The sequence below is a fragment of the Setaria italica genome, chromosome IX, assembly GCF_000263155.2.
Source record: "Setaria italica strain Yugu1 chromosome IX, Setaria_italica_v2.0, whole genome shotgun sequence".
Classification (NCBI taxonomy): Eukaryota; Viridiplantae; Streptophyta; class Magnoliopsida; order Poales; family Poaceae; genus Setaria; species Setaria italica.
Genome location: NC_028458.1, coordinates 7,957,683 through 7,981,592, shown reverse-complemented (window position 1 = coordinate 7,981,592; position 23,910 = coordinate 7,957,683). Strand labels below are relative to the sequence as shown.

The 23,910-nt window shown below is 47.5% G+C and overlaps 3 protein-coding genes across 3 annotated transcripts; all 3 read left to right on the top strand.

The window, feature by feature from the left end:
* The first annotated feature begins 22 nt into the window (after positions 1-22).
* LOC101755257 (protein ETHYLENE-INSENSITIVE 2) lies at positions 23-7,349 on the top strand. The gene is made up of 9 exons (XM_004982021.3): positions 23-298; positions 547-694; positions 781-1,140; positions 1,795-1,881; positions 2,035-2,148; positions 2,242-2,454; positions 3,190-3,369; positions 3,934-6,492; positions 6,808-7,349. The coding sequence occupies exons 3-9, from the start codon at positions 889-891 to the stop codon at positions 7,087-7,089; spliced, it is 3,687 nt and encodes a 1,228-aa protein (XP_004982078.1). The 5' UTR covers positions 23-298; positions 547-694; positions 781-888; the 3' UTR covers positions 7,090-7,349.
* Positions 7,350-7,533: 184 nt separating this feature from the next.
* On the top strand, positions 7,534-15,329 carry LOC101778665 (protein ETHYLENE-INSENSITIVE 2-like). The gene is made up of 6 exons (XM_022823297.1): positions 7,534-8,726; positions 9,427-9,513; positions 9,613-9,726; positions 9,827-10,039; positions 10,684-10,860; positions 14,050-15,329. Exons 1-6 carry the CDS (start codon positions 8,475-8,477, stop codon positions 14,608-14,610), a joined length of 1,404 nt encoding a protein of 467 aa, XP_022679032.1. The 5' UTR covers positions 7,534-8,474; the 3' UTR covers positions 14,611-15,329.
* A 905-nt stretch (positions 15,330-16,234) lies between these two features.
* Positions 16,235-20,777, top strand: LOC105913560 (protein ETHYLENE-INSENSITIVE 2). The gene is made up of 8 exons (XM_012848913.2): positions 16,235-16,564; positions 16,831-16,917; positions 17,031-17,144; positions 17,240-17,452; positions 17,603-17,782; positions 18,315-19,211; positions 19,305-19,759; positions 20,220-20,777. The coding sequence occupies exons 1-6, from the start codon at positions 16,313-16,315 to the stop codon at positions 19,209-19,211; spliced, it is 1,743 nt and encodes a 580-aa protein (XP_012704367.1). The 5' UTR covers positions 16,235-16,312; the 3' UTR covers positions 19,305-19,759; positions 20,220-20,777.
* The last annotated feature ends 3,133 nt before the right edge of the window (positions 20,778-23,910 follow it).

Genomic DNA, 23,910 nt, shown 5'->3' with positions numbered 1-23,910 from the left:
CGCACCCCTGAATCATCATACGATTCACTGCCGTCGAATCCATTCTGAAACAGCCGACCCGGCGAAACCAATGGCCTCCGGCCACAGCCCCCCGCCCGACTCTTCCACACCCGCGCCGCAATCCGCTTCGCTAGTCGGCTACTCGCGACGTAGTACATCCTATTCACTCACGCCCACGCTGGCCGCCGCCGCATCCTTGCTCTTGCTCGCGTCGCGCCCGCCTCGGCCGCGTCCCGCCTCCGCCCCACGCTGGCGCCCGCCGGCCGTCCTTGCTCGCCGCCGCCACCCGACTACCGAGGTACGATACCGTTTTGCTTTTCGGAGTCCTCGGTGGCTGGTGAATCCCAAGCAAAAAAAAGAAAAGGTTCCTTGTTCTTTTTTGGTTCAAAACTGATTCGAGGCACTGAGCTACGCTGAGCTGGAAAGAGTGCTCCTTGGTCCGACGTTTCGCTGCCGCAATTTTCGTTTCTCATCATTTGAGAAGAGCGGAGTGCTTGATTTCGGTTTGCTTTCCCCTCCTCATATGGTGCCTTGATCTTGTTTCAGGTCGGCCCCCTAGGTGTTGCTGCTTCAATACGGCGGCGGTGTGGTTCTGGAATAGTTGTGGTGGGAAAGGCTGGATTTTCGTGTCCGGTTGGGAGGATACTCGGCCTGGTCACCCATGATTAACTCTGCTATGCGTCTCACCATTTCGGTATAAGGAAACACATCATATTCTCACAGTCCACAACCATTGCAACAATTATGTAGTGTTTATTCTTTGTCAATTGTGGTCATCAGTTTTGGAGGATTGGATCAAGGTAGATAATACGAGGACCTGAGCTTGATAAGCAGCTGGGTATTTGGTTCGAAGGTGTGGATCCAGACTGATCCCGTTATTTCTACACCATGGAGGGTGTGCGGAGCATAGAATCTCTGGCTGCTGGTGATGGCCGGCATAACCTTTTACGAACCCTTGGGCCGACACTCCTGATTTCAATGGGGTATATTGACCTTGGAAAGTGGTTGTCGACTGTAGATACTGGATCTCGGTTTGGGTATGATCTTGTGCTGCTGGTGGTACTTTTCAATTTCACAGCCGTTCTATACCAGTATCAGTCAGTTTGTATCGGCATGGTCACAGGGAAGAATCTTGCAGAGGTACGAATTTAGTTAGTCCTTTCTTACTTAGTAGAATTCTCACCAGGACTATTGCATAGAGATAACCCCGATTGTAGCTGATAGTACAAGATATTAACAGAAAATTGAGATTTTTGGTATTTTATATGTATGTCGAGATCTTAATTTCACAAATCACCTTTGAGTCAAGCAAACATTTTCAAGTAGATAGAGGGCTGCTTAATTTGATCAAACAAGTGCCAGGTTTCATGTTCATGTTCCTTGGGGACGGTTTCATTACTGCTATTATATGAAATTAAAAACTGTGGTGTAAAAGAAAATATTTTTGCACTTGTTGCAGCAAAACATGATGGTTATAGAATAGGACTCACCACAGAAGAGATAACTATGACAGTACAACATTGTGGTGCCAGTGTTATTTTTCCTCTGGAGATTGAATGGATGATTTGGTGCGCGTGCGTGTGTGTGTTTTGAAACCTCTCAGATTTACCCCTTTTTTAACAGAAGACAAGGAACCTCGTTCTCATGAATTAACATCTATTTACCAACTTTGTAGTTTGAAGTTTAAGTTCTGTTGGGAAAATAATTATGTGATGTACATTTTCTTCAGCTATTTCAGCATATTCTTCTGCTGTTCTTAGCATCTTACTTGTGTTAGTTTTACATGAACGATAGATTTGCCACCAGGAGTACAGTAAGACAATCTGTTTTGTTCTTGGTCTTCAGGCAGGACTGTCCTTATTTACTGCAGAACTAACCATGGTATGCCTGCACACTTTGGACGAGTCTATATTCTGTCAATGCTTCCTTAGGGGATATTCATTTGCTCATGCTATGCATACATTACTTCTAGAGTAAAGTCTACCAGATCATGGAACTAGCTCCCATCTTTCTAACAACTTTTGTCTATTTCAGGTTGCAGGCATAGCAATTGGGTTCAACCTTGTGTTTGAATATGGTGATGTCATTACAGGCATATGTTTTTCAAGTGTTTTAGTTAATCTGCTACCATACACTGTCTCCCATCTGGTAAATTTAATCACTCCAAAGAACTGCATCATATAAGGACGACCTGCTCTAATACCTTATGTATTTCTGGTTTTGTGTGCGTGCCCATTCTAGGGCAAGAGGATGGCTGGAACATTCAATGCTTGCCTTGCAGGCTTTGCGCTTCTTTGTTTCGTTCTAGGTTTGTTAGTCAGTCAACCAAAAGTCTCCATCAATATGAATGTGATGTTCCCCAAGTTGAGTGGTGAGAATGCTTACTCACTGATGGCACTTCTTGGCGGAAATGTAATAGCACACAACTTTTATGTTCATTCATCAGTGGTTCAGGTAAATCAAGCTGTCTCTTGCTCGTGATTAGTTGCAATTATCAGATAACGGCATAGCACATATAGATTTACATTTGTTGTGCTACACCATGCCAAACTTGTCTTCCATAAAAGGGTGATGTATCGTTTCCTTTTTCTGGATGTGTCTTCTATGGTGTATGTGACTTTCCAATAATTAAATTATACTACCAGGACCTCAATTTTATTCAGTTGAAGGTGCTTTATTTTCCACCTATGGCAGAATTCTTATATAACACATCATTAGAAACACTATCTACTATAGTTTCTGGTGACTGACAATGAAACTATCTTTGGTAGCATGTCATTTACAGTCCGTAACTTGATAACCTGAGTGATAATGAATCTCAAACAGAGAAACGTAGCGGTCTCCCAACTGTTTCAGCTCAAAAGAGAAGCAAAGAAACAGATAAACATATTTTGATACTCATCAATGATCCCTGTTAAATCCTTGACTATTTCAGATCACCTTCATCAGTGACAGCCTGATGGGCCCCGAATGTATAGAGAGGGCACTAATTAATGACACACTAGAAGTCTTACTGGATTGTCATACTCAAATTGCATAACCACTCACTCAACCATTCAGATCTTTCCTTAAAATCTACACATCAAATCATTGCATTATACTTTCGTAGTCTCCATTCCATTCTGATAAAACAGATCACTTTCCTTGATCTGCCTTGGTTGTATGTTAATTCAGATATCATATTTGCAGATTCAAAGAAGATCTCCAGCTCCTACCCTTGGTTCCCTGTTCCATGACCATCTGTTTTCTCTATTATTCATATTTACTGGGGTTTTTCTTGTGAACTATATTCTAATAAGCTTGGCGGCAGATGAATCCACTAACATAGTACTCAGCAGCTTTCAAGATGGTATAGAGTTAATGAACCAGGTGCATCCAATTTCTATTTATCTGTCAAGCCCTTTGTGCTACTGCCTATTACTATTAGTATTCTAGCAGCAATCGAACTCAGAAGTTCAGGATCTCTAGCATATCTCTGTTGGATTGTTTGCAATTGTCCAAAATGGTTAAGAGTACGAGTATATTGTCCACCTTTCCTCAGCAGTTTACGCTTTCGAGTGAACTAGGTGTGGCTTGAGAGCTTGTTGGTAGGGAATCCTCTTTTCTTAACTTGATGAATAATGAGTCCCTGCTCATATATTTATAGTTGGGACCTCCTAGCACATCCAAACTTACTAAAACATGTCGATGGACCTTCTACCTTAAAAGAGATAGCCGTCTAATGTAAATATACCGGGTAATATCCTTACTGACCTAACTTATATAACTGTCGGGCCAACAGCTAGAGGAGCCAGTGGCGTGTGGATCAGTCCGTCACCTTTACGTGTCTTGTGGGCATTACAGCATGTAATTCAGTAAAAGTACCATGGCTTTGAATATGGATTCTGCATTACTGCTCCTTGCTGAGTTCATGTATATCTTTATCTCCTGCAGATGTTTGTGAGTCCTGCAGCGCCAGTTGTGTTGTTAGTGATCCTTCTCTTTTCGAGCCACATCATCTCATTGACATCTATTATTGGTAGTGATGTGATTTTAAAGAACTTTTTTGGCGTTAAACTGCCTCATTCTGCGCATCATCTGCTACTTAAGGGCTTCGCTGTGATTCCTACTATCTACTGTGCAAAAGTCGCAGGTTCTGAAGGGGTATATCAGTTACTTATTATTTGCCCAGTTATCCAGGCTATGTTCGTTCCTTCATCTGTTATCCCCCTTTTTCGTGTTTCCTCATCAAGATCAATAATGGGCAGCTACAGGATATCTTTGTATGCTGAAATATGTGCTGCTCTTGCATTTCTTCTTATGCTATTTACAAATATCATTTTTGCGGCGGAAATCTTGTTTGGTGATAGCACCTGGACAAACAACCTCAAAGGAAACTCTGGAGGCCTTGTATTAATTCCATATACCGTCATGGTCCTAATTTTATCTGGAACTATTGCTTTTACGCTGTTCCTTGCTGTTACTCCACTGAAGTCAGAAAGTAATGAAGCTGGAACTCAGGAGTTGTCTGTGCACCCACAGAGAGAAACATCGGACATTACTCATCATAGAGAAGAGACTTATCTGGAAAATGTTGCGCATGAAGAGGTTCATTGGCCTTCTGTTCCAAAGGATTCATTGGAAGGACATGAGAAATCAGCTTTGGGGCATACAGAGAGTTCTGAAATCTCTACAGAATCTGATCATGATGCTCAACCACCAACTGCTCATAGGGAAATCAATCCAGAAGCTCACCCCACACCATCTATATTCTGTGAGGAGCCAAAATCTGTTGAAGCTGATTTGACAGGGCCAATATCAAAAGTTTGTACTGATGCCATAGTAGAACAAAGTACCGCAGACAATATCAAAGTGGAGAGGGCAACTGAGAAGATTGTTCAAGTAGAAATAGATTTTTTCACACAGAAGGATACTGATGTTTCACATGATTTGGAATTTGAGAAATATCCTGGAGGTAAGGCACCTTCTTTCACTTCTGATGATCCACCTTCTCTTACACTGAGCAGGGGGAACACTGATGCTGGTAATGTCAGTGGTACTGATACCCTCTCAAAACAGCCTGGACTGGGCCGCGCAGCAAGGAGGCAGTTAGCATCAATTCTTGATGATTTCTGGGGGTGTTTTTTTGATTATCACGGTAAGCTTACGCAAGAGGCCAGCACTAAAAGGGTCAGCTTTTTTATTGGACTGGACTTGAGAGCAGCTGGTTCTGCTGTGAGAAAAGATAATCTGTCCATTGAAGCCTACAGGAGCCCCATGATGAGAGATGAGATGCGTGGGTCAGCTACTGCACTGAACAAATGGGACTCTAGTGATAAGGAACTCTCTAATCCAGACCTGAGTTTTGGGCTCCAGATGGGTGCCATGGGTTCGCCAAGCTGGTCTCAAGGCACGCATTTACCAAACAGAGATATTCCCAGTTCTGGCAGAACCTTCATTGAGCAAAATGCTGAACTTTTTTCCAATTTCCATGCACCATCTTACTCAGATAACCAGTTTTATCAGCCTGCTACCATTCATGGGTATCACCTAGCAAACTATTTAAAAGGCATGGATGCAAGTCGAAATCTGCAGTCAAGCACTCAACTGGACCCACGCCGACTTCCTAGATCTTCTGAATCTGCTATTACTGGCTCTACGATGAATCCTCGTAACCAGGATGTGCTTGGATCACTGGGACCTAGCTCTATGCAAAGCCCAACATTGAACCGCTTAACTACAATGGCAGTGGATAGATCTTATTACGATCCTACCTACGTTGGTGAGAGTGTAGGCTCATCTGCTTACTCAAAGAAGTACCACAGTTCACCTGACATATCTAAGGTTATTGCTGCAAGCAGAAATGCTTTCTTGGATGAAGCAAATTTGGGCGGTCCTGCTGCAAATCTGTCATACCTTAGTAGGTTGGCATCTGAAAAATCACGGTATATGGACTCAGCGGGCGGGTCCTCATCTCCATTTAACATGCTCTCACAACATAACGCTCAGAGAGAGAACTCTATGCAGTCGAGTATGAATATCAACACCAAATCCCTTTGGGCGCAGCAGCCATTTGAACAATTGTTTGGTGTGCCAAGTGCAGAGTTGAACAAAAGAGACGCAAACACTGCCCGTGGACCAAGTAGTGCCACAAAGGAGGATTTCTCTTACACAGTGGTTGAGGCAGAACTCGTTAGCTCTCTTAGATTTTGCATCATGAAGCTGTTGAAGCTGGAAGGATCGGGTTGGCTCTTTGGTCAAAACGGCGGTTGTGATGAAAATCTAATTGATCAAGTCTCTGAAGCCGAGAGAGTTTCACAAGAAAAAACAAGTGATGACAGAGACGCCAATGCCATGTGCAGAGGGCCCAATTGTGGAGATTATTGCATTTGGCAGGCTTCCCTGGTTGTGAGTTTCGGTGTCTGGTGTATCCATCGGGTGCTAGACCTTTCCCGTGTGGAAAGTAGGCCAGAACTTTGGGGGAAGTATACTTACGTTCTCAACCGTCTTCAGGTGATCCTTCTGTCTCCATGTCTATTTTTCAGCAAATTACAGAACATGTTCTTACTGCTAGAAATGGGATAAACTTGAGAAATAGATTACGCCATTGGTTGTGCACTTGTGCTGGTGCCTTGGCAATGCAACAAAGTTTGTTAAAATATTTAAACCAAGTTCCATTGTCCTTTAAAATGTTCCATGCCAATTGATTAAAGCAAAAAATCAGACATATATCAGCTTCGTTTAGAGTTTGGGAATTTTACGTCATGTTTATTCTTGGGGTTCATTTTGTCTCCCAATATTTCTGAAAAATGTTTATTCTTGATGTAGGGAATCATTGAACCTGCATTCTCCAAGCCCCGGAAACCCCTAACGGGGTGCGCCTGCCTCACGAACGCAGGCACGGTTGGCAAGCCCATCCCCGGCAGCTTCACCACGGCTGCTGAGATCCTGGAGGTTATCAAGGGCGTGGAGCAGGCTGTCTCTGGCCGCAAGGGCCGGAGTGGCACGGCAGCTGGAGACGTCGCCTTCCCCAAGGGGAAGGAGAACCTGGCCTCCGTGCTCAAGCGATACAAACGTAGGCTCTCCAGCAAGACGCTGGCAGGGCACTAGAACAGGGGGGGGGGAGGCCATATTCTTGCATGCTGTTTTTGCAGGCCGACTTAGCCATTACAGGCTGTCAGGCTGTGTGCTATTTTGCTGCTTCTAGTGTCATGGGTTGCAAGATTTTCCTTTGCTCCTTTTTTGGCCTCTGGTCCGTCCCAGTTTTTGCATTTGATGTTCCCAACAAGCGGCCGAGGGTTGTCCGATGTACGTCATGAGTTGTTGTTTCCTGAAGCAGACCTGTTGTAAAAATGTACAGTTCAGTGTAACTCCAAGTCTCCAGCTCACTTTTTTGGCCTTCGGTGCCGTACCATGTGAAATTGTAGGAATGCTGTTGCTCTAAAAAAAATTGTAGGAATGCTGTGTTTTTTTTTTACAATAACGGCAAGGTTGCGGCTGAGACTTCCCGGGATCATTTTGCCTGGTTCCTGAAAGTCCGGCAGTTCAGGTTCAGGAAATTTCAGTTCAGATGCAGACCATATGTCGCCGAGGCCCGTCGCTCCGTCCCCTTGTGAGATGCCATGGGTAAGCCGCCACGCGACCTTGGGGCGAGCGGTTCCGGCGTGGAGGGTTCCGCCGCTCCGGAACAACGCCGCATCCCTGTTCCGGCGCCATGGTGTCATGTCTCCATCTCTGTAAGCGGTAAGCCCCGATACGTGGCGGCCATGCCTTTAGTTTCAGTGATGGTCTAGTGGACACAATGGCCTACTGCTCGCCGCCATCCGCCCGGCCTGGCGGTGGCGGCCTCCACATCGGCGCCGTACAGAGCAAATAAGATGAGGGCAGGCTTCAGTTGTCTTCTTCAGTTCTTCTATCACTGTATAAGAAGAAGAAAAAACATCTGGAGTAAGTCATACGGATTTGGTTCTTCGCAGGCACGGAGCTACACCTAGTTGTTCTTTTTTTGAGCGTGTCTGAGTTCTTTTTGGCTATTCCTGCACTTAATTGGAAAGAGGATTCTTGGTCCGACAACTTGCTGGCTTATATGGTGCTTTGATCCCGTTGCAGGTGGCTCGGTGTTAAGGTAAGACACTCCCTGTACTAGTTCAGGGTTGCCTCTACAGTGCTTCTGCTCACCATTTCCATAAGTATATATTATCCTCAAATCCCTAGTAGTACCAACCGTTTGCAAGAATTCAGTGGTGTTCATTTGTTGTGAAGCTAAAGATTGTGGAATGTCGATTGTGATGGATGGAGCTTAGATCAGGAACGGCATGCCCTGGTTTTTACAGTGCTAGCTGTGGATGGTCATCATCTCTGAAGAGTGTGGTAGTCGACTGCTTGGATCATAAAGACAGAGAGCAGAGGGCTGGAGTTTGATAAGTTACCTCCTGCCTAGGCTCAGTGGTGTGCCCCCATACTGAGCTTTTGCTCATCATCATTGTTTCCGCAACATGAATGCTGTGCAGAGTATACAATCTCTGGCCGCTGGGGGTGCTCAGCGTAATCTTTTCCGAACCCTTGGACCAACACTTCTGATCTCGATGGCATATATTGACCTTGGAAAGTGGTTGGTCGCGGTGGATGCTGGATCTCGTTTTGGGTACGATCTTGTGCTACTGGTGCTGCTGTTCAATCTCTCAGCCATTTTATGTCAATATCTGTCAACTTGTATCGGCATGGTCACCGGGAAAAATCTTGCACAGGTACAAACTTACTGAGCACTTTCTTACTGTTAAAATCTGTGGAACTCATACCAGTCACCAGTCACCACAACCACCACCTGATATCTCACCGGTTCTAGCTGGTATAATTGAGTTTAGCATTATTACCTCGAGAGTTGTAAGTACTTATGTAAGTAATGATGATAATTTGGCAATCTCTCACCTGTGTACCTATCAATTATCTTGGAGTAGACAAGGATGCCTTCAATTACAAAGTTTTGGATCCCCTGTTCATCCCTTCAGAATGTGTGTATCAGTTCTGTTTAATAAATACAAAGTCTTGGTCTTGAGCCGCACCCCAAAAAAACGTTTCTGAACAGAACATGATATGACTGAAATAGTTACTATTTGCTGCGTGCCTGTATTGTTATTTGTGAAATTTACTTCAGGGTTGGTTGGAGGACTCCGGAAACTGCAGAAGTTTCTCACAATAACCCTAATTTTTATATATACAATGACAGTACAGAATACAGATCACATGTTTTATTTAAAATCTCTCAGTTTTCTTTTAATACAAAAGGAAAAAGTGTTAGATATTCATATCTGACAGCAGCCTTTGTAGCTTTGGGAAAATTCTATCTAGAAAATACTCCTTTTATTCTATATTTCCTTAAGATGTTTTCTGGATAGGCTTCTGGATATCTTAACTTACTTTCTACTTTAATTTTACATGACCAAATAGATTTGCCACCAGGAGTACAGTCAGGTGATATGTGTTGTTCTTGGTCTTCAGGCATGGCTATCCTTGTTAACCTCTGAGCTAACCATGGTATGTCTATAAACTATAGATTTTTCCTTCTCTAGCAATGCTTACTGGAGCATGTCGATGGCTCTAATCTTTTAAACACTTAACGTCTGTCTATTTTAGATTGCAGGCGTGGGAGTGGGGTTCAACCTTGTGTTTGAACGTGATGATCTTATCACAGGAATATGTTTTGCAAGTGTTGTAGTTAATCTGCTACCATACACACTCTCCCGTCTGGTAAATCTGTAAATCCCAAAATAACTGCATCATAAAAAGATGACCTGCTCTAAGTTTATGACCTTCTGTGATTCTGGTTTCCTGCTCGTGCTCATTCTAGGATAAGAGGGTGGCTGGCATGTTTAATGCCTGCATAGCTGGCTTTACACTTCTGTGTTTTGTCCTTGGTTTATTATTGAGTCATCCCCAAACCCCTGTCAATATGAATGTGATGTTTCCCAAGCTCAGTGGTGAAAGTGCTTATTCACTGATGGCACTTCTTGGCGCAAATATAATAGCTCACAACTTCTATACTCATTCATCATTTGTTCAGGTAAGTTTCAACATCTGTTACTAAGGCTTGCATACAGTTTTCAGATGACACGTAGATTTGGTGCACTTAGTTTTGTGAAACCTATCTTGCATTAAAAGTTTGTGTCCTATCAATCCTGAATGTGTCATTTACAATGAAAGTGATGTTTCATGTTTTACCACAAGAGTGCTGAATGTAATGAATACATAGTAAGAAAATGCTTTATCATGATGAGGAACAGGATTGTTGGTGTTTTTTTTTTCCTTGAGAGAAAGGATTGTTGGTGTTTGGTCATGCTGCTGCTTTCATGTCTAAAGCAGCCTATTCGCAGCATATTTTTTGTTCGTTCGTGTTGCCAGAGTTCTCATAGTATGAACAAGTCTTCTGCATTGTTGTTGTATGATCGATTACTTTATAAATTGATCTTCATCAAGAAATCATACTGCGTTGATTAACAAAAGCAGTACAATGGATCCAGAAAATAAATGGTAGTTAAGGTTGTTAGTGTTTTAAGATATCATAATTAACAAAACACATCAAGTGATTGCAATTTACTTTGTACCCTCTTCTCTTTGACAGACCAAATCACATTATTCTTGGTTCGTTCACTGATTATTTGATCTTCTATGGTTTGTTGTGTGTTGATTCACATATCGTATGTGCAGGTTCAGAGATCTTCGGTTGTTACCCTTGGTTCCCTGTTTCACGACCACCTTTTCACTATATTATTTATATTCACGGGGATTTTTCTTGTGAATTATATTCTCCTGAGTTCAGCAGCAGATGAATCCAGTGCCACAATGGTCATGAACTTTCAAGATGCTATGGAGCTAATGCACCAGGTTTCTCTCAAGTTTCTTCTTATTATACCTTTGTTCACTTTCTGACACATATTAATGTTTGAGCAGTGTTAAAAAAAAAAACAAAAGTTAGGTATCTAGAATTTCTCCTATAACTCGCATGTTTGGATTTGCAACTGTATGAAATTTGTTGAAATATGAATACAGTGTCTACCTTCCCCCCAAAACTTAAGCTTTCGCGTTTTCCATTGGTCATCGGTGCATTGAATTGTGATATGGTATTCTTGACCTGGCCTGCACAATTTCAATAAAAAGATAATTGTAATACTTTTTTAGCTCATCTCCTGGATCTTATGGAGAACAGAAATAAGTGGTGTCATTGAATTATGAGCATATTGATCACTGTTCTTCAAGAACTTAAGCTTCTGTTTGAGCATCATGTTTAATAAAAGGGAGAAGTCTATTTTTAACCATCCAACTATCGTATCGTCTCGGTTTGATTTTGACCGTCGAATCGCAAAAACAGAAATCTTTGACCACCCAACTATCAAAACCGTTCCAATTTAACCCCCCTTTGGCATGGCTCTCCCACTGGCTCTTGCAGCACGTTTTGCACAAGCTGTACCAAACGCCTCAAATGAAAACAGCTTCAACCTGTGAGCCTTGAACCGCACAAAAGCCGTTGGCCAAAACAACTGGACGGGATGAGCCGCAAAAAATGGCTTCCCCGGCTTCTCCCCATCCACGTACGTGATTTTCCATCTTTCTCCCCGGCTGCTCTCCTCCCCGGCGCACACGCGCCGACGGCCGCCTCCCTGCGCCGCGCCCCACCGCCTCCTGTGCCGCGCCTCGCCTACACCCCGCCCGCCAGGTGCACGCGCTCGCGCGGGGCCACAGCGTGGGGGCATGACCGCCGGGAGGGAGAGTCTGGGAGGGAGGAGGGAGGAGAGAGGAGGGGCCGGCTGGGATCGGATAAGGAGAGAGGAGGGGCGGTCGGGATAGGATGAGGAGAGAGGAGGGGAAAAGAAAAGAGGGGGAAAGAGAAATAAAAAAGGAAAGAAAAAGAAAAGGAAAATGAAGAGAAAAAAGAAAAAGAAAAGAGAGAGAGAGAAAAATATAAGGGTATTTTGGATATTTGACATCTTCTTTGTATTCTAAAAAGCTAGCAGAAGCCATTTTTCCAAATGTTTTCGTACAAAATAAGCCAGAGCCAGAAAAAGTTGCTTTCCATAGGAGCGAGAGCTCTTTTTTCACGAGTCAAAGCTGTGCCAAACGGGGCCTTAGCATGTGTTTGGTTTGGAGACAAGAAGGGATGGGACGGTGCCGTTCCTATTTTTTTGGATGGGATCATCTCGTCTGATGTTTGGTTGAGAGGGATGGATTTATCCCAGTTTTTTGTTTGGTACGATGGATTAAAAATGAGGGACGGATGACTGCATGTGTTTAGTGGGACCCACATGTTATCTTCTTTTCTTTTCTTTCTTCTCACCCTTATCTTCTCCAACCAGCCCCATCTCCCCATCCGCTGCAGGCCAGCCCCGGCCAGCCGGTTCCTGCGCCTGCCGGAGGTCCCTGCCACCCCAGGCTGCGCCACCCCCGCCGGAGATCCCTGCCGCCCAGGCCGCGCCGCCCCCGCTCGCCCCCACCAGAGATCCCTGCCGCCCAGGCCGCACCGTCCCTGCTCGCCCCCGCCGGAGGTCCCTGCTGGCCGTGGGCACCGGTCGCGCCGCCGGGGGTGCTCACCCCGCTGGCCCTGGGCACCGGCTGCCGGAGGACCAAGTTAGCCCCGCTCGCCCCACCGACCCCGGTCGCCTCGCTGGCCACAGGTCGTGCTGCTGGCCGTGGGCACCGACCGCGGCGTCGGGGGCGCTCGCCCCGCTGGCCCTGGGCACCGGCTGCCGGAGGACCCCGCCGGCCCCGTTCGCCTTGCTGGCCACAGGCCGCGCCGCCAGAGGACCCACCCCCGCCAGCCTTGGCCCCAGGCTGCGCCGCTAGAGATCCCGCCCCTGCGGGCCTTGGGCCCCTGCCACGCCGCTTGTGGAGTCTCGCCGGAGACGGAGAAGGAGAAGCCCCCGCGCCAGTTTGGTCCGAACGGAGAAAGACGAAGCTAGACGGCTTCGAAGTGGGATGACCCCGTTCGCTCGTTTTGACCGGACAGGGTCATCCCGCATCGTGATATTCCCATTTGTGGAGCATCCCATCCCTCGTAGCTCCAAACCAAACACTGTCAAATAGCAAATTTGGGATCGTCCCGTCCCGTCCCCGGTACCAAACGCACCCTTAGCCATCGGGCTGTGTTGGTGGGTGGCTTCGATGGCGTGGACGCCACATGGCGGTGGGGCCCACATGTCAGACTCTCTCTCTCTCCTCACTCTTTCTCCTCTCCTCTCCCTCGCTTCTCTCTCCGCCGCCGGTCGCCCTCCCCCGCGCCTCCCCTGCATCGTCGGAGGTCGAGCAGGAGGAGCTCCGCCACGGGCTCAGTCCACCGGATCCGGCGCGGCGCGGGACGGCCACCGGAGACCGGCGTGAGGCGGGGGCGACCGGCCGTGGCGGTGAGGGGCGTCGGAGGCGCGACGGCCTAGGCCCCGGCGCGGATCCAGATCTAGGGGGTCCGTGCGGGAGGAGCTTGAGCGCCGCCGCTCGCAACCCGCTAGTCCAGGCCGCGGCGGCCTACGAGCACGGCGCAGACGCGGCAGCCTTAGGTGTCCGCGCGGGACGACCTCAGCGGCGACCGCGGGCACCGCAGCCTGCGTCCCCGGGTCCAGGCCTCCGAGCGGGAGGAGCTCGGCCGCGACCTCGGGCGCTGCTCGGTCCTGCAAATCCGCGGCGTGGCTAGCGACGGGCCCCAGCGGCGAGCGGCGGCGACCCCGCCCCGGCCATGAGGCGCCGGTACTCCTCACGATGCAGGGGAGGCGCGGAGGAGAGATAAGAGAGGGAGAGGAGAGAAGGAGAGAGGAGAGAGACGGTCCTGACATGTGAGCCCTACTACCACGTGGCGTTCATGTCAGCGAAACCACCACCCACCAAAACTCGATGGTCAAATTTGAACGGTTTTTATAGTTGGATGGTCAGATATTTCTGATTTTGCATTTTGATGGTCAAAATCAAACCGAAACGAAAGTTGGATGGTAAAAAATGGACTTCTTCCTTAATAAAAACAGCCATCATTTTTTAAGTTTGGATTCCACATGAAGCCCCTTCCTGAATTCTGTGGATTCTTGTCTTCTGCAGATATTTACAAATCCTGCGGCACCAATTGTGTTATTAGTGATCCTTCTCTTTTCTAGCCATATCATCTCATTGACATGCCTTGTTAGTAGTGATGTTATTTCAGAGAACTTCTTTGGTATAAAACTGCCTCTGTCAGCACATCGTCTGCTACCTAAGGGTTTTGCTATGATTCTTAGTATCTACTGTGCGAAGGTTGCTGGTCCTGGAGGGATATATCAGTCACTTATTATGTGCCCAGTTATCCAGGCTATGGTTCTTCCGTCATCATTTATACCCATTCTGCGTGTTTCCTCATCAAGATTATGGATGGGAAGATACAGAGTATCTCTATATGTTGAAATATTGGCCTTCCTTGCGTTCCTTCTTGCGCTGTTTACAAATATCATTTTTGCAGCGGAAATTCTGTTTGGTGATAGCACTTGGACAAACAACCTGAAAGGAGACACTGGAAGCCCCGTCGTACTTCCATATTCTGTCGTAGTCCTAATTTCGTGTGCATCGATTGCATTTACACTGTTCCTTTCTGTTATTCCGCTAAAATCAGCGAGCAATGAAGCTTAGACTCGGTTGCTGTCAGTGCACTCACAGAGGGAAACATAGGAAACTACTTATAGAAAAACTGAAATATATGGAAAAGTTTGTACGTGAAGAAGTTCAGAGCTCTTGTGTCGGCGCTGTTCCCATGGATTCACTGAAAGGAAAGTTGTGCACAGGGAGAGCTTAAGAGGTCTTCCATTGGCACCGTCCCAAGGGGTTCATTGGAGGGTCATCAGAAATCATTGGAGGGTTCATTGGAGCTTTCGACTACTGAATCTGATTGGGTCTCTGGGCAATTGAATGCTGCTGATACAATGATTAATCCTGAAGCTCACCCTCACCGTACAGAACCCACGAGGAGTGAAAACTCAGTTGCTGTTGATTGGACAGAGCTTCTTGGAGAGGTTTTTACTGCCATCATAGTAGAACACAGAACTGCAGAAAATGCCGGAATGAAGGGCTCAAATGAAAAGGCATCGTCGAGGAGATTAACAGTGCTACCATCTTTTCGCGCTTTGCTAGCACTGTTCTAGGCTGCCTGCTGTTTCTCAGGTCCTGGGCGCCTGGGCCTGAGAGCCTTTTCACCGTTGGCCACTTCCTTTTTTTTTTAATTTTGCATGGGGATGTTCTTGCAGTGGCTAAAGGTGTCCCTGCATCTGCTACACGAATGAGAGGCCTAGAGGTTGTACATGAGATGCAATAATTTGCTGAACCAGCATTGTAAACTCCTGAGCAGAGCTTATGTCGCTATATGATACTACTCCTATTATAGAGAGTTAGAGACTAGAGCATGGTAGACAGTTGGAGAGGCTCTATCTCCTGCTGGCATGAATCTAAGGAATTCGTTTACGGATCCACACGTGACACGTCACTGAGTTGTGTTGTGCCTGATCAGGGATCACCGAAAGATTCTCTTTGTGGTTCAGGCCACCTGGGCCAGCTTTCTCTCCACTGGCCCTCTCCCATCTCTTCTTTGCGGCCCATGCATACAAGCCCAGCACCTGCGCACGCTCTCGAGTCTCGAGCCGCTCGGCCGAACAAGCAGGCTTCGCCCGCCGCGGCGGCGATCCAGGTCACCGCCGTCCGCCAGTCCCCGTCAACCTCGCGCTTGCGCTCGACTTGGATGCGGGACCACGTGACGCCGCCGTTGCCAAGCCCCGCTGTCCCTCCTGCATGCCTGCCACCCAGCTCGCCTCTCGCCACGCGTCGTCGCCCCGCTGCACACGTCGCGCGGCGCGCCCGCGGACATCATGGATCGCGCGCGCTGTCCAGGGCAGCCACACACGGCGTCTACAAGGCTACAGGCCCCAAACCTAGCCAGAAGGCGACCTCCTCTTCTCCGACCTCGTTTGGTGGTTCCCGCGCTCATCATCGCCCGCCCGCCCGCCATCTTCGGGTCGTCGCATCACCGCGGGTAATAAGCAAGCCACCACCCGTTTCTCGCGCTCGGGGTCCGTCAACCAAGCCTGCGAGGCTGCGATCGCCTAGCTAATTAGGCTATTGGTTACGAGGCCTTCACCATTTGTCTATTTCCGTATAATGAAACTCCTATTATTCCCTCGCTCCTAACAGCTGTTGGCCATTTGCAGGAATGATGCACTGTTCCTTTCTGAAGCTAGTTGACCAAAGTAGTGGATTGTGATGGGTGCAGCTTAGATAAGGATAATAGCGAGAGCTTTTGCTTCTTTAGAAACGGCTTTTGTTGACCATCCTTGTTTTCTGCACAATGGATGGCGTGCGGTGTATAGACTCTCTGGCTGCGGGGAATGCTCCACATGATTCTTTCCGGACCCTTGGACCCACACTCCTGATTTCGATGGCGTATCTTGACCTCGGAAAGTGGGTGATTGCGTTGGAATCTGGGTCTCGGTTTGGGTATGATCTTGTGCTACTGATGCTGTTTTTCAATTTGTCGGCCATTCTATGTCAGTATCTCTCAAGTCGTATTGGCATGGTCACCGGGAAGAACCTTGCAGAGGTACGGTTTTTAGTCCCTTTTCTTGCTATTGCAAGTTGTAGAGCTCTTATCAGGGCCACCGCGTGGTAGTCTTACTGGTTCTTGCTAATGTTCAAGAGATTGGCAAAACTTTGAGAATTTTTTTAGAGTTTGAGATGCAAAATTTTCTGAAGATGTCCTGAGTTTTGTAGTTACAGTGACATACTTTTAATAAATAAATAAAGGAATAATGTCATAGTCTTCCAGAGATTATAACTTGTCTGTAACATTTGTACATGAACAAATAGATTTGCCACCAGGAGTACAGTCCGACGATATGTGTTGTTCTTGGGGTTCAGGCAGGACTGTCCTTGTTAACTTCCGAAGTATCCATGGTATGTCTACAAACTTCAGAAAAATCATTTATGATGCTGCTTTATCCTGGATGTTTACGTGCTCATGATATACACTTTACCAGAGCATTTAAGTAACGTTTGACATTTGTCAGATTGCAGGCACAGTAGTTGGGTTCAAACTTGTATTCGAATACGATGATCCTATCACAGTCATATGGTTTACAAGTCTTGTAGTAAATCTGCTACCATACACGCTCTCCCTTCTGGTAAATTTTTAAATCCCCAAATAACTGTATCATAGAAAGATGGCCTGCTTTAGGACTTCATGTAATTATGGTTTCTGTATTTGTGCTCATTCTAGGACAAGAGGATGGCTGGAATGTTTAATACCTACGTAGCTGGCTTTACACTTGTTTGTTTTGTGCTTGGTTTACTAGTCAGTCATCCAAAAAACCCTGTCAATATGAATGTTATGTTCCCCAAGTTGAGTGGTGAAAGTGCTTACTCACTGATGGCGCTACTTGGCACAAATATAATAGTACACAGTTTCTATACTCATTCATCAGTTGTTCAGGTATGTTCCAGCATCTGTTGCCCATTCTTAGTTATAATTGCCAGATGACTTTGGTGCACTTTAAACTGATTTTTTTTTCTTTGATTCATTCGCTGCTTACTTTTATCTGCTTAGGCTTCGTATGTGTTAATTGAGATGTCCTACGCACAGGTTCAGAGAAGATTTCCGGTTCTTGCCCTTGGCTCCCTATTTCGTGACCACCTTTTTTCTATAGTTTTCTCCTTTTCTGGGATTTTTCTTGTGAACTATGTTCTGCTGAGCTCAGCGGCAGATGAATCAAAAAATGCAATGGCCATTCACTTTCAAGAGGCAATACAGTTAATGAATCAGGTTCACATCTCCAGTTTCTTTCTTACTCGTCGAGTCATTTGTTCACTTGCATTTTTAGTGTAGAGCAGCAATCAAATTCTCAAAATTACGAGGAATAACAATGAGTTTGTTATTGTGGTATGTCTACTATACCTTGCATGTTTGAATTTGCAGTTATCTTGAGTAGCTGCTAGTATGATTACATTACCTACCTTTGTGCGGCAACTTGTGCTTTTGTGTGGATTGATAGTGCATGGAATTTCAGTATGTTATTGTTCGAGTCGAGATAATTGTTCAAGTAGCACAATTTTTAGAAAAAGATAATTCTATACATTTTGGCTGAAGTCATAGGCCTCATGGATCCTCTAGTAGACATGTGGTAGTGTTGAGTGAGCTTATTGCTCACCTGAAGCTTAAGCTTCTACATGAACTGGTTGGTGCAATTTTTTAAGGAATGGTTGGTGCATATTCAATAAAACTGTTATCCCTTTTGACCTTGGAGTTTGCATTGAAGCTCCTTTCTGAATTTTATTTGGCTTCTTTTATTCTGCAGATATTTACAAATCCTGTGGCACCAATTGTGTTATTAGTGATCCTTGTCTTTTCTGGCCACCTCATCTCAATGACCTGTATTATTGGAAGTGACATAATTTCAGAGAATCTCTTTGGTGTTAAATTGCCTCTGTTTGCACATCATATCCTACCCAAGGTTTTTGCCATGATTACTACTATCTACCATGCGAAGGTTGCAGGTTCCGAGGGGTTATATCAGTTGCTCATCATGTGCCCAGTTATCCAGGCTATGTTTCTTCCTTCATCTGTTATCCCTGTTTTCCGTGTTTCGTCATCAAGATTATTGATGGGAAGATACAAAATATCGCTATATGTTCAAATATTGGCCTTGCTTGCATTTCTTCTTACGCTGTTTACAAATATCATTTTCGCGGCGGAAATTCTTTTTGGTGATAGCACTTGGACAAATGACCTGAAAGGAAATACTGGGAGCCCTATTGTACTTCCTTATGCTGCTGTAGCCCTGATCTCTTGCGCATCGATTACCTTTGCACTGTTCCTTGCTGTTAATCCACTAAAATCAGCATGTACTGAAGCTGAGGAACTGTTGTCATCTGTGCGCTCACAGAGAGAAAAATTGGACAAAGCTCGTCAGAGCGAAGCTGCTTCTCTGAAGCATTCCAAATCAGCTTTTGAGCATACCAGTCATTCCAAATCAGCTCTTGAGCATGATGGCAATTCTGGTACTTCTATACAATCAACTGCTCATATTATTAATCCTGAAGCTCAACCCTCACCGTCTATAAACTGTGAGGAGACAAAGTCAGCTGTGGTTGACTGGACACAGCCAATGTCTAAAGTTTGTACTGCCACCATCGTAGAGCATAGTACGCCGGAGAACTTAATTGTTAACAGCTTGAGTAAAAAGGATGCTTAGGTAAGTGCAAATGCTTGGAGGAACAATGACTCTGTTGTGGCACATAATCTGGAATTTGACTTCTAATGGGTCGCCATCTTTTACTGTGGGTAGGGAAGAAGATGGTGATGCTGGCTGGTAATGTCAGTGGTAGCCTCTCAACAATGTTTGGGCGTGTGCTGCAAGAAGGCAGTCAGGCACAGCGACTTCCTAGATCTTCTGCATATTCCTAAGTATACTGACCTTTGTCATGCATGTTCTTAACCAGATGTGCTTTGAGCTGCATTTGAAGAATCACAATGCGTGGACTCCACAACCAGGCTCTAGTCTCAAACTTGCAGATAAGTGGGGCTCTTGCAGCATAAGCTTCAGAGAGAAGTCCTCTCTGTGCAGTTGGAGTATGAACAGCAACATTAAAAAATCCCTTCAGGCCTATCAATCATTCAGTGTAGAAAGCGATTAAGTAAATGAGAGTGAGGTGATCATTGGAAAGGGATCAATTAGCGCAGCCAAGGATAATTCTCTTAAGCGGAACTTCTAAGAAAGTATGCTTGCATTCTTAACTTGAGGTGTTCTTTCTGTCTTCTTGCTTTCTCAGCAGGCTAATTAAGAATCTTTCTGTCTTCTTGCATTCTTAACTGTAATCTTTCCACTGAAAAGATGTCTGAGAAATAAATCCAACCAATGCACCATCCACGCTGGAAACTTTGTTCTAATTAAGAATCTTGGTTTACGTTTCTGCAACAACTACGTTTCACATTGCAGTTAAAAAAAATATGCCTGATAATTAGAACTACTGAAGGTTTGAGCATACATCAACTGACAGTGGGATTTGGAACTTTATTACATCATGAAGCGGATGCATATGCCTTCAAATAAAATTGGATTTAGTCTGTTTTGATTCAAAAGAACTTATGTGCAGTTTAGTTTTTCTTTAGTGAACATGCAGCTGCCCAAACTTCTATTCCAACTGAGCTCATTTTCGCTTCCAGTTTGCTGATCATTGGTTTTCTACTTTTCCTGATGTAGGGGACCCTTGGACCAGTATTTCTTCAGGCCCCAAGAAATGTGCTTTTCCTGAGAGAGCAGCTGCAGCCTGGTTGCAAATGCAAAGGTCATCCCTGGCACGTTCACCGCAGTAGCTGTGATCTTGTAGTCGATCAGTGATGTGGAGGAGGCGACGTGCAACATCCGGCGCATGAGATGTGTGCGGGGGTGTAAAATTTCACCGCAACCTGCGCACTTCGGAGTTTGGACGGGCACATCACAGAGTTCAGCCCGGGATTCCTTTGAAGACCATGTAGCTCAGGTTAAGGAAACATGCATAGAGTTGAGCTCAGATCAGATGCAATCTGCCGTCATTTGGATTTGATGGTTCTGCGCGTACGACGTGTGCTGATGTGCAGCGCGCCAATGCCAGGCCTTTTTTTTTTCTTTTCGATACTGGTGCTTGTGCAATGCCAGGCTTGGAAAGAGATTTCCATGAGAACATCCGAGTCTGCACGACGTGTGCCCATCCGCTAGTTGGTTGGATCGTCGGGTTGTTCGTACCCGGTTCGACCGTTTTGCTGCTTGGTTGGAGTTGCTGACGTGTACCAGGCGTGAAATTTCATTCTCAGTCATCTCTCTGAGCTTGGAGCATCTATTACATCTCCAGGTCGTCCTAGTTCCTACCACCTGCGTACTGATTTGGCAAAGAAAAAAAAGAAGGTGCCTACCACCACGTTGTGCTTTTTGCCTGTTGGATGAACGAGCAGCACAGATCTTGGGAAGCACAGGTGGCGTGCGAAAATTGGAGCGAAGCAAGGGCAAGGACACCGTGCGCGCTGCACGGCTGCTTCGATTACAGGCCGTCCCAGGGCCCAGTTGTGTGGGTGCGCCGCCCTTCGCCCGTGCGTGCCCTCGCAGCAGAAATCCGCGGGATCTGGCGCCGCTGCGCTGTCGCATCTGCTGCAACTGCAGCCCTGCGCCGTGTGGGCACTGTGCACGTCCAGATCGATCGCCCCCAACCCCAAGTTGGAAACTGGCGCGGGTGACAGCCGGGGTCCGGGGACCGCCGCTTCCTGCGATCCGGCGGGCCGGCGCGCGATCGTTGTCGCGGCCGCTGCATATACGATGATGCCACCGCGACGTGCCCCTGAGCCGCGCTGCCGTCCCACCCCGTACGAGGAGGCACTGCTGCGACGCCTGGGTGGCGCGGCCTGCGGGAAGGGACGGGGGACCTCTTGCTTCCTCCTGTCCAGCTATGAACAGAGCACGGCCAACTTGGCAGCTGCACGATCCATGACGTTACCTGTTTGTTAGAATGACACAGCGCTGGTAGTCTGATACCGTGTGGCCAATGGTTAGACGCTCCCAAGGCGTCACAGAAAGAGCTGTACCTGCCAGCGCTAGGAGGCGATGAAGCTCACGGTTTGCTTTGCCTTCGGCGCTCGCTGTAACGTCGGGTGTTCCTGTGCACGTCCCGGACTCCCGCGCCGATCAAACTCCACCCCGTGCACCGTGCTCCAAGCTGGAAGAAACTGACGCAGGTGATCGATCTGGACGCTGGACGCGTCCATCTTCACGGGCACTCCCGGCGTCCCGCCGTCCTGCGGCGCGCGCGTTCGCAACCGGGCGGAGCCGATGGGATCCTGCGCGCCGCGCCATCGTTTTCGCGATGCCGATCCCGGTGCCCGTGCCATCGGTGTTGGGACTCGCGAGTCCCCTCCCGCCGCCGAACGGCCCCCGAGCAGAAACGGCTGCGGCGTCACGGTGTCATGGGGTACGCCGTACGCGGCACGTTGCATCGCGCGGTGCGGATACGTATACGTACTCAGGCCGCCGCTTTTCATCAAGACATCAAAGCAGCTGGAACGCGTGCAGGCACGAGTAAATGAAGCGCGAGGACCGGGCCGACCAGATGTCGTGCCCGCTGCACGGCCGCTTCCATCCCGTGCAGCTCCGGGGTGCGCGGCGGCGCCTACTTCATGCCTCCATCCGAGCCTGTTCGCTTCAGCTTATAAGCCGGCTGAAAAGTCGAAACGGCTGATTTATTGTGAGAGAAAAACACTGTTTGGTGACTGATAAGCTGGCTGAATAAGCTGAAGCGAACAGGCCCCATCATGCCCGCCGCCCCCCTCCCCCTCCCCCCTCGTTACAGCTGCTTTTGGCTTGCCTTTTCCGCGCGCCCTCGCAGCAGAAACTCTTGCGATGTCGCCTCTGCGATCTTCATGCCTATACGGACGGGCGCCTTTGCAGCCAGACGATGACCCGGGATGGGATCGAGCGCGCGATCGTTGTTGGGAGCGGCGGCGAGCCAGGCGCCAGCCGGGCCGGCAGTTGTCTCGCCCCGATGAGTGACGGCTGGCTTGATGGTTTCTGATGCGCCATCAAATCTGCGGGTTCCGCATCAAAAGATTACTAAGATCGCTGCCAGATTTTTTAAGAGGTTGTTGGATTAGGCTATTGGATTTGCTTACATGATGCTTCAGACTTCTTGTTGGATTAGGTTTCCAAGCGGCCAAGCCTGTTGCGCGTTTTTCACAAATATTAAGTGATTCATACGTTCTAAAGTCCTGCAACACAAATTATAACGAATCTACAGATCCCCTGCCTTCACTTTAGATTTTTTTTAATCAAACGGAGCCTTATTTTTTGTTAAATCTGAAATCCTTGAGCTTATTGTGGACAATTCAGGAGTATTCATAAAAGAACAGTTCCGTACAGATTTTTTTAAGCCAGGTAGCCAACCGCCCAACCTTTCGAAGGTAACCAGAAAAGAGAAGCCACTAAATCAGAATATGATTGACCTTAAAAAAAAATCAGAATAGCACTTTAGCAGAGTGAGCTGTGGCCTGCCCTGCTCTGATTTTGAGGATCAACCGGGGCCCACTTCTCATGGACCAGCTCAAACTCCACCCCGTGCACCGTGCTCCAAGCTGGAAGAAACTGACGCAGGTGATCGATCTGGACGCTGGACGCGTCCATCTTCACGGGCACTCCCGGCGTCCCGCCGTCCTGCGGCGCGCGCGTTCGCAACCGGGCGGAGCCGATGGGATCCTGCGCGCCGCGCCATCGTTTTCGCGATGCCGATCCCGGTGCCCGTGCCATCGGTGTTGGGACTCGCGAGTCCCCTCCCGCCGCCGAACGGCCCCCGAGCAGAAACGGCTGCGGCGTCACGGTGTCATGGGGTACGCCGTACGCGGCACGTTGCATCGCGCGGTGCGGATACGTATACGTACTCAGGCCGCCGCTTTTCATCAAGACATCAAAGCAGCTGGAACGCGTGCAGGCACGAGTAAATGAAGCGCGAGGACCGGGCCGACCAGATGTCGTGCCCGCTGCACGGCCGCTTCCATCCCGTGCAGCTCCGGGGTGCGCGGCGGCGCCTACTTCATGCCTCCATCCGAGCCTGTTCGCTTCAGCTTATAAGCCGGCTGAAAAGTCGAAACGGCTGATTTATTGTGAGAGAAAAACACTGTTTGGTGACTGATAAGCTGGCTGAATAAGCTGAAGCGAACAGGCCCCGTCATGCCCGTCGACCCCCTGCCGCTGCGCACTCGGTAACTCTGCGTTTAGGTAGCGATCTCCGCGCGCCCTCGCAGAACTAGACTCCTGCGATGTCTCCTCTGCATTTATTCATGCCTATTCAGTGTGAGAGCGTTTGCTGTCTGATGATGACCCGGGGTGGGATCGAGAGCGATATCTTTTTTTGCCAGCGGCATCAACCCAGGCGCCA

Coding starts and splice junctions, on each gene's coding strand:
- LOC101755257 (XM_004982021.3), top strand. CDS start 889: ATGGAGGGTGTGCGGAGCATAGAATCTCTGGCTGCTGGTGATGGCCGG. Junction 1,141..1,794: donor CAGGGAAGAATCTTGCAGAG/GTACGAATTTAG, acceptor CATGAACGATAG/ATTTGCCACCAGGAGTACAG. Junction 1,882..2,034: donor TTACTGCAGAACTAACCATG/GTATGCCTGCAC, acceptor TGTCTATTTCAG/GTTGCAGGCATAGCAATTGG.
- LOC101778665 (XM_022823297.1), top strand. CDS start 8,475: ATGAATGCTGTGCAGAGTATACAATCTCTGGCCGCTGGGGGTGCTCAG. Junction 8,727..9,426: donor CCGGGAAAAATCTTGCACAG/GTACAAACTTAC, acceptor ATGACCAAATAG/ATTTGCCACCAGGAGTACAG. Junction 9,514..9,612: donor TAACCTCTGAGCTAACCATG/GTATGTCTATAA, acceptor TGTCTATTTTAG/ATTGCAGGCGTGGGAGTGGG.
- LOC105913560 (XM_012848913.2), top strand. CDS start 16,313: ATGGATGGCGTGCGGTGTATAGACTCTCTGGCTGCGGGGAATGCTCCA. Junction 16,918..17,030: donor TAACTTCCGAAGTATCCATG/GTATGTCTACAA, acceptor GACATTTGTCAG/ATTGCAGGCACAGTAGTTGG. Junction 17,783..18,314: donor CAATACAGTTAATGAATCAG/GTTCACATCTCC, acceptor TTTATTCTGCAG/ATATTTACAAATCCTGTGGC.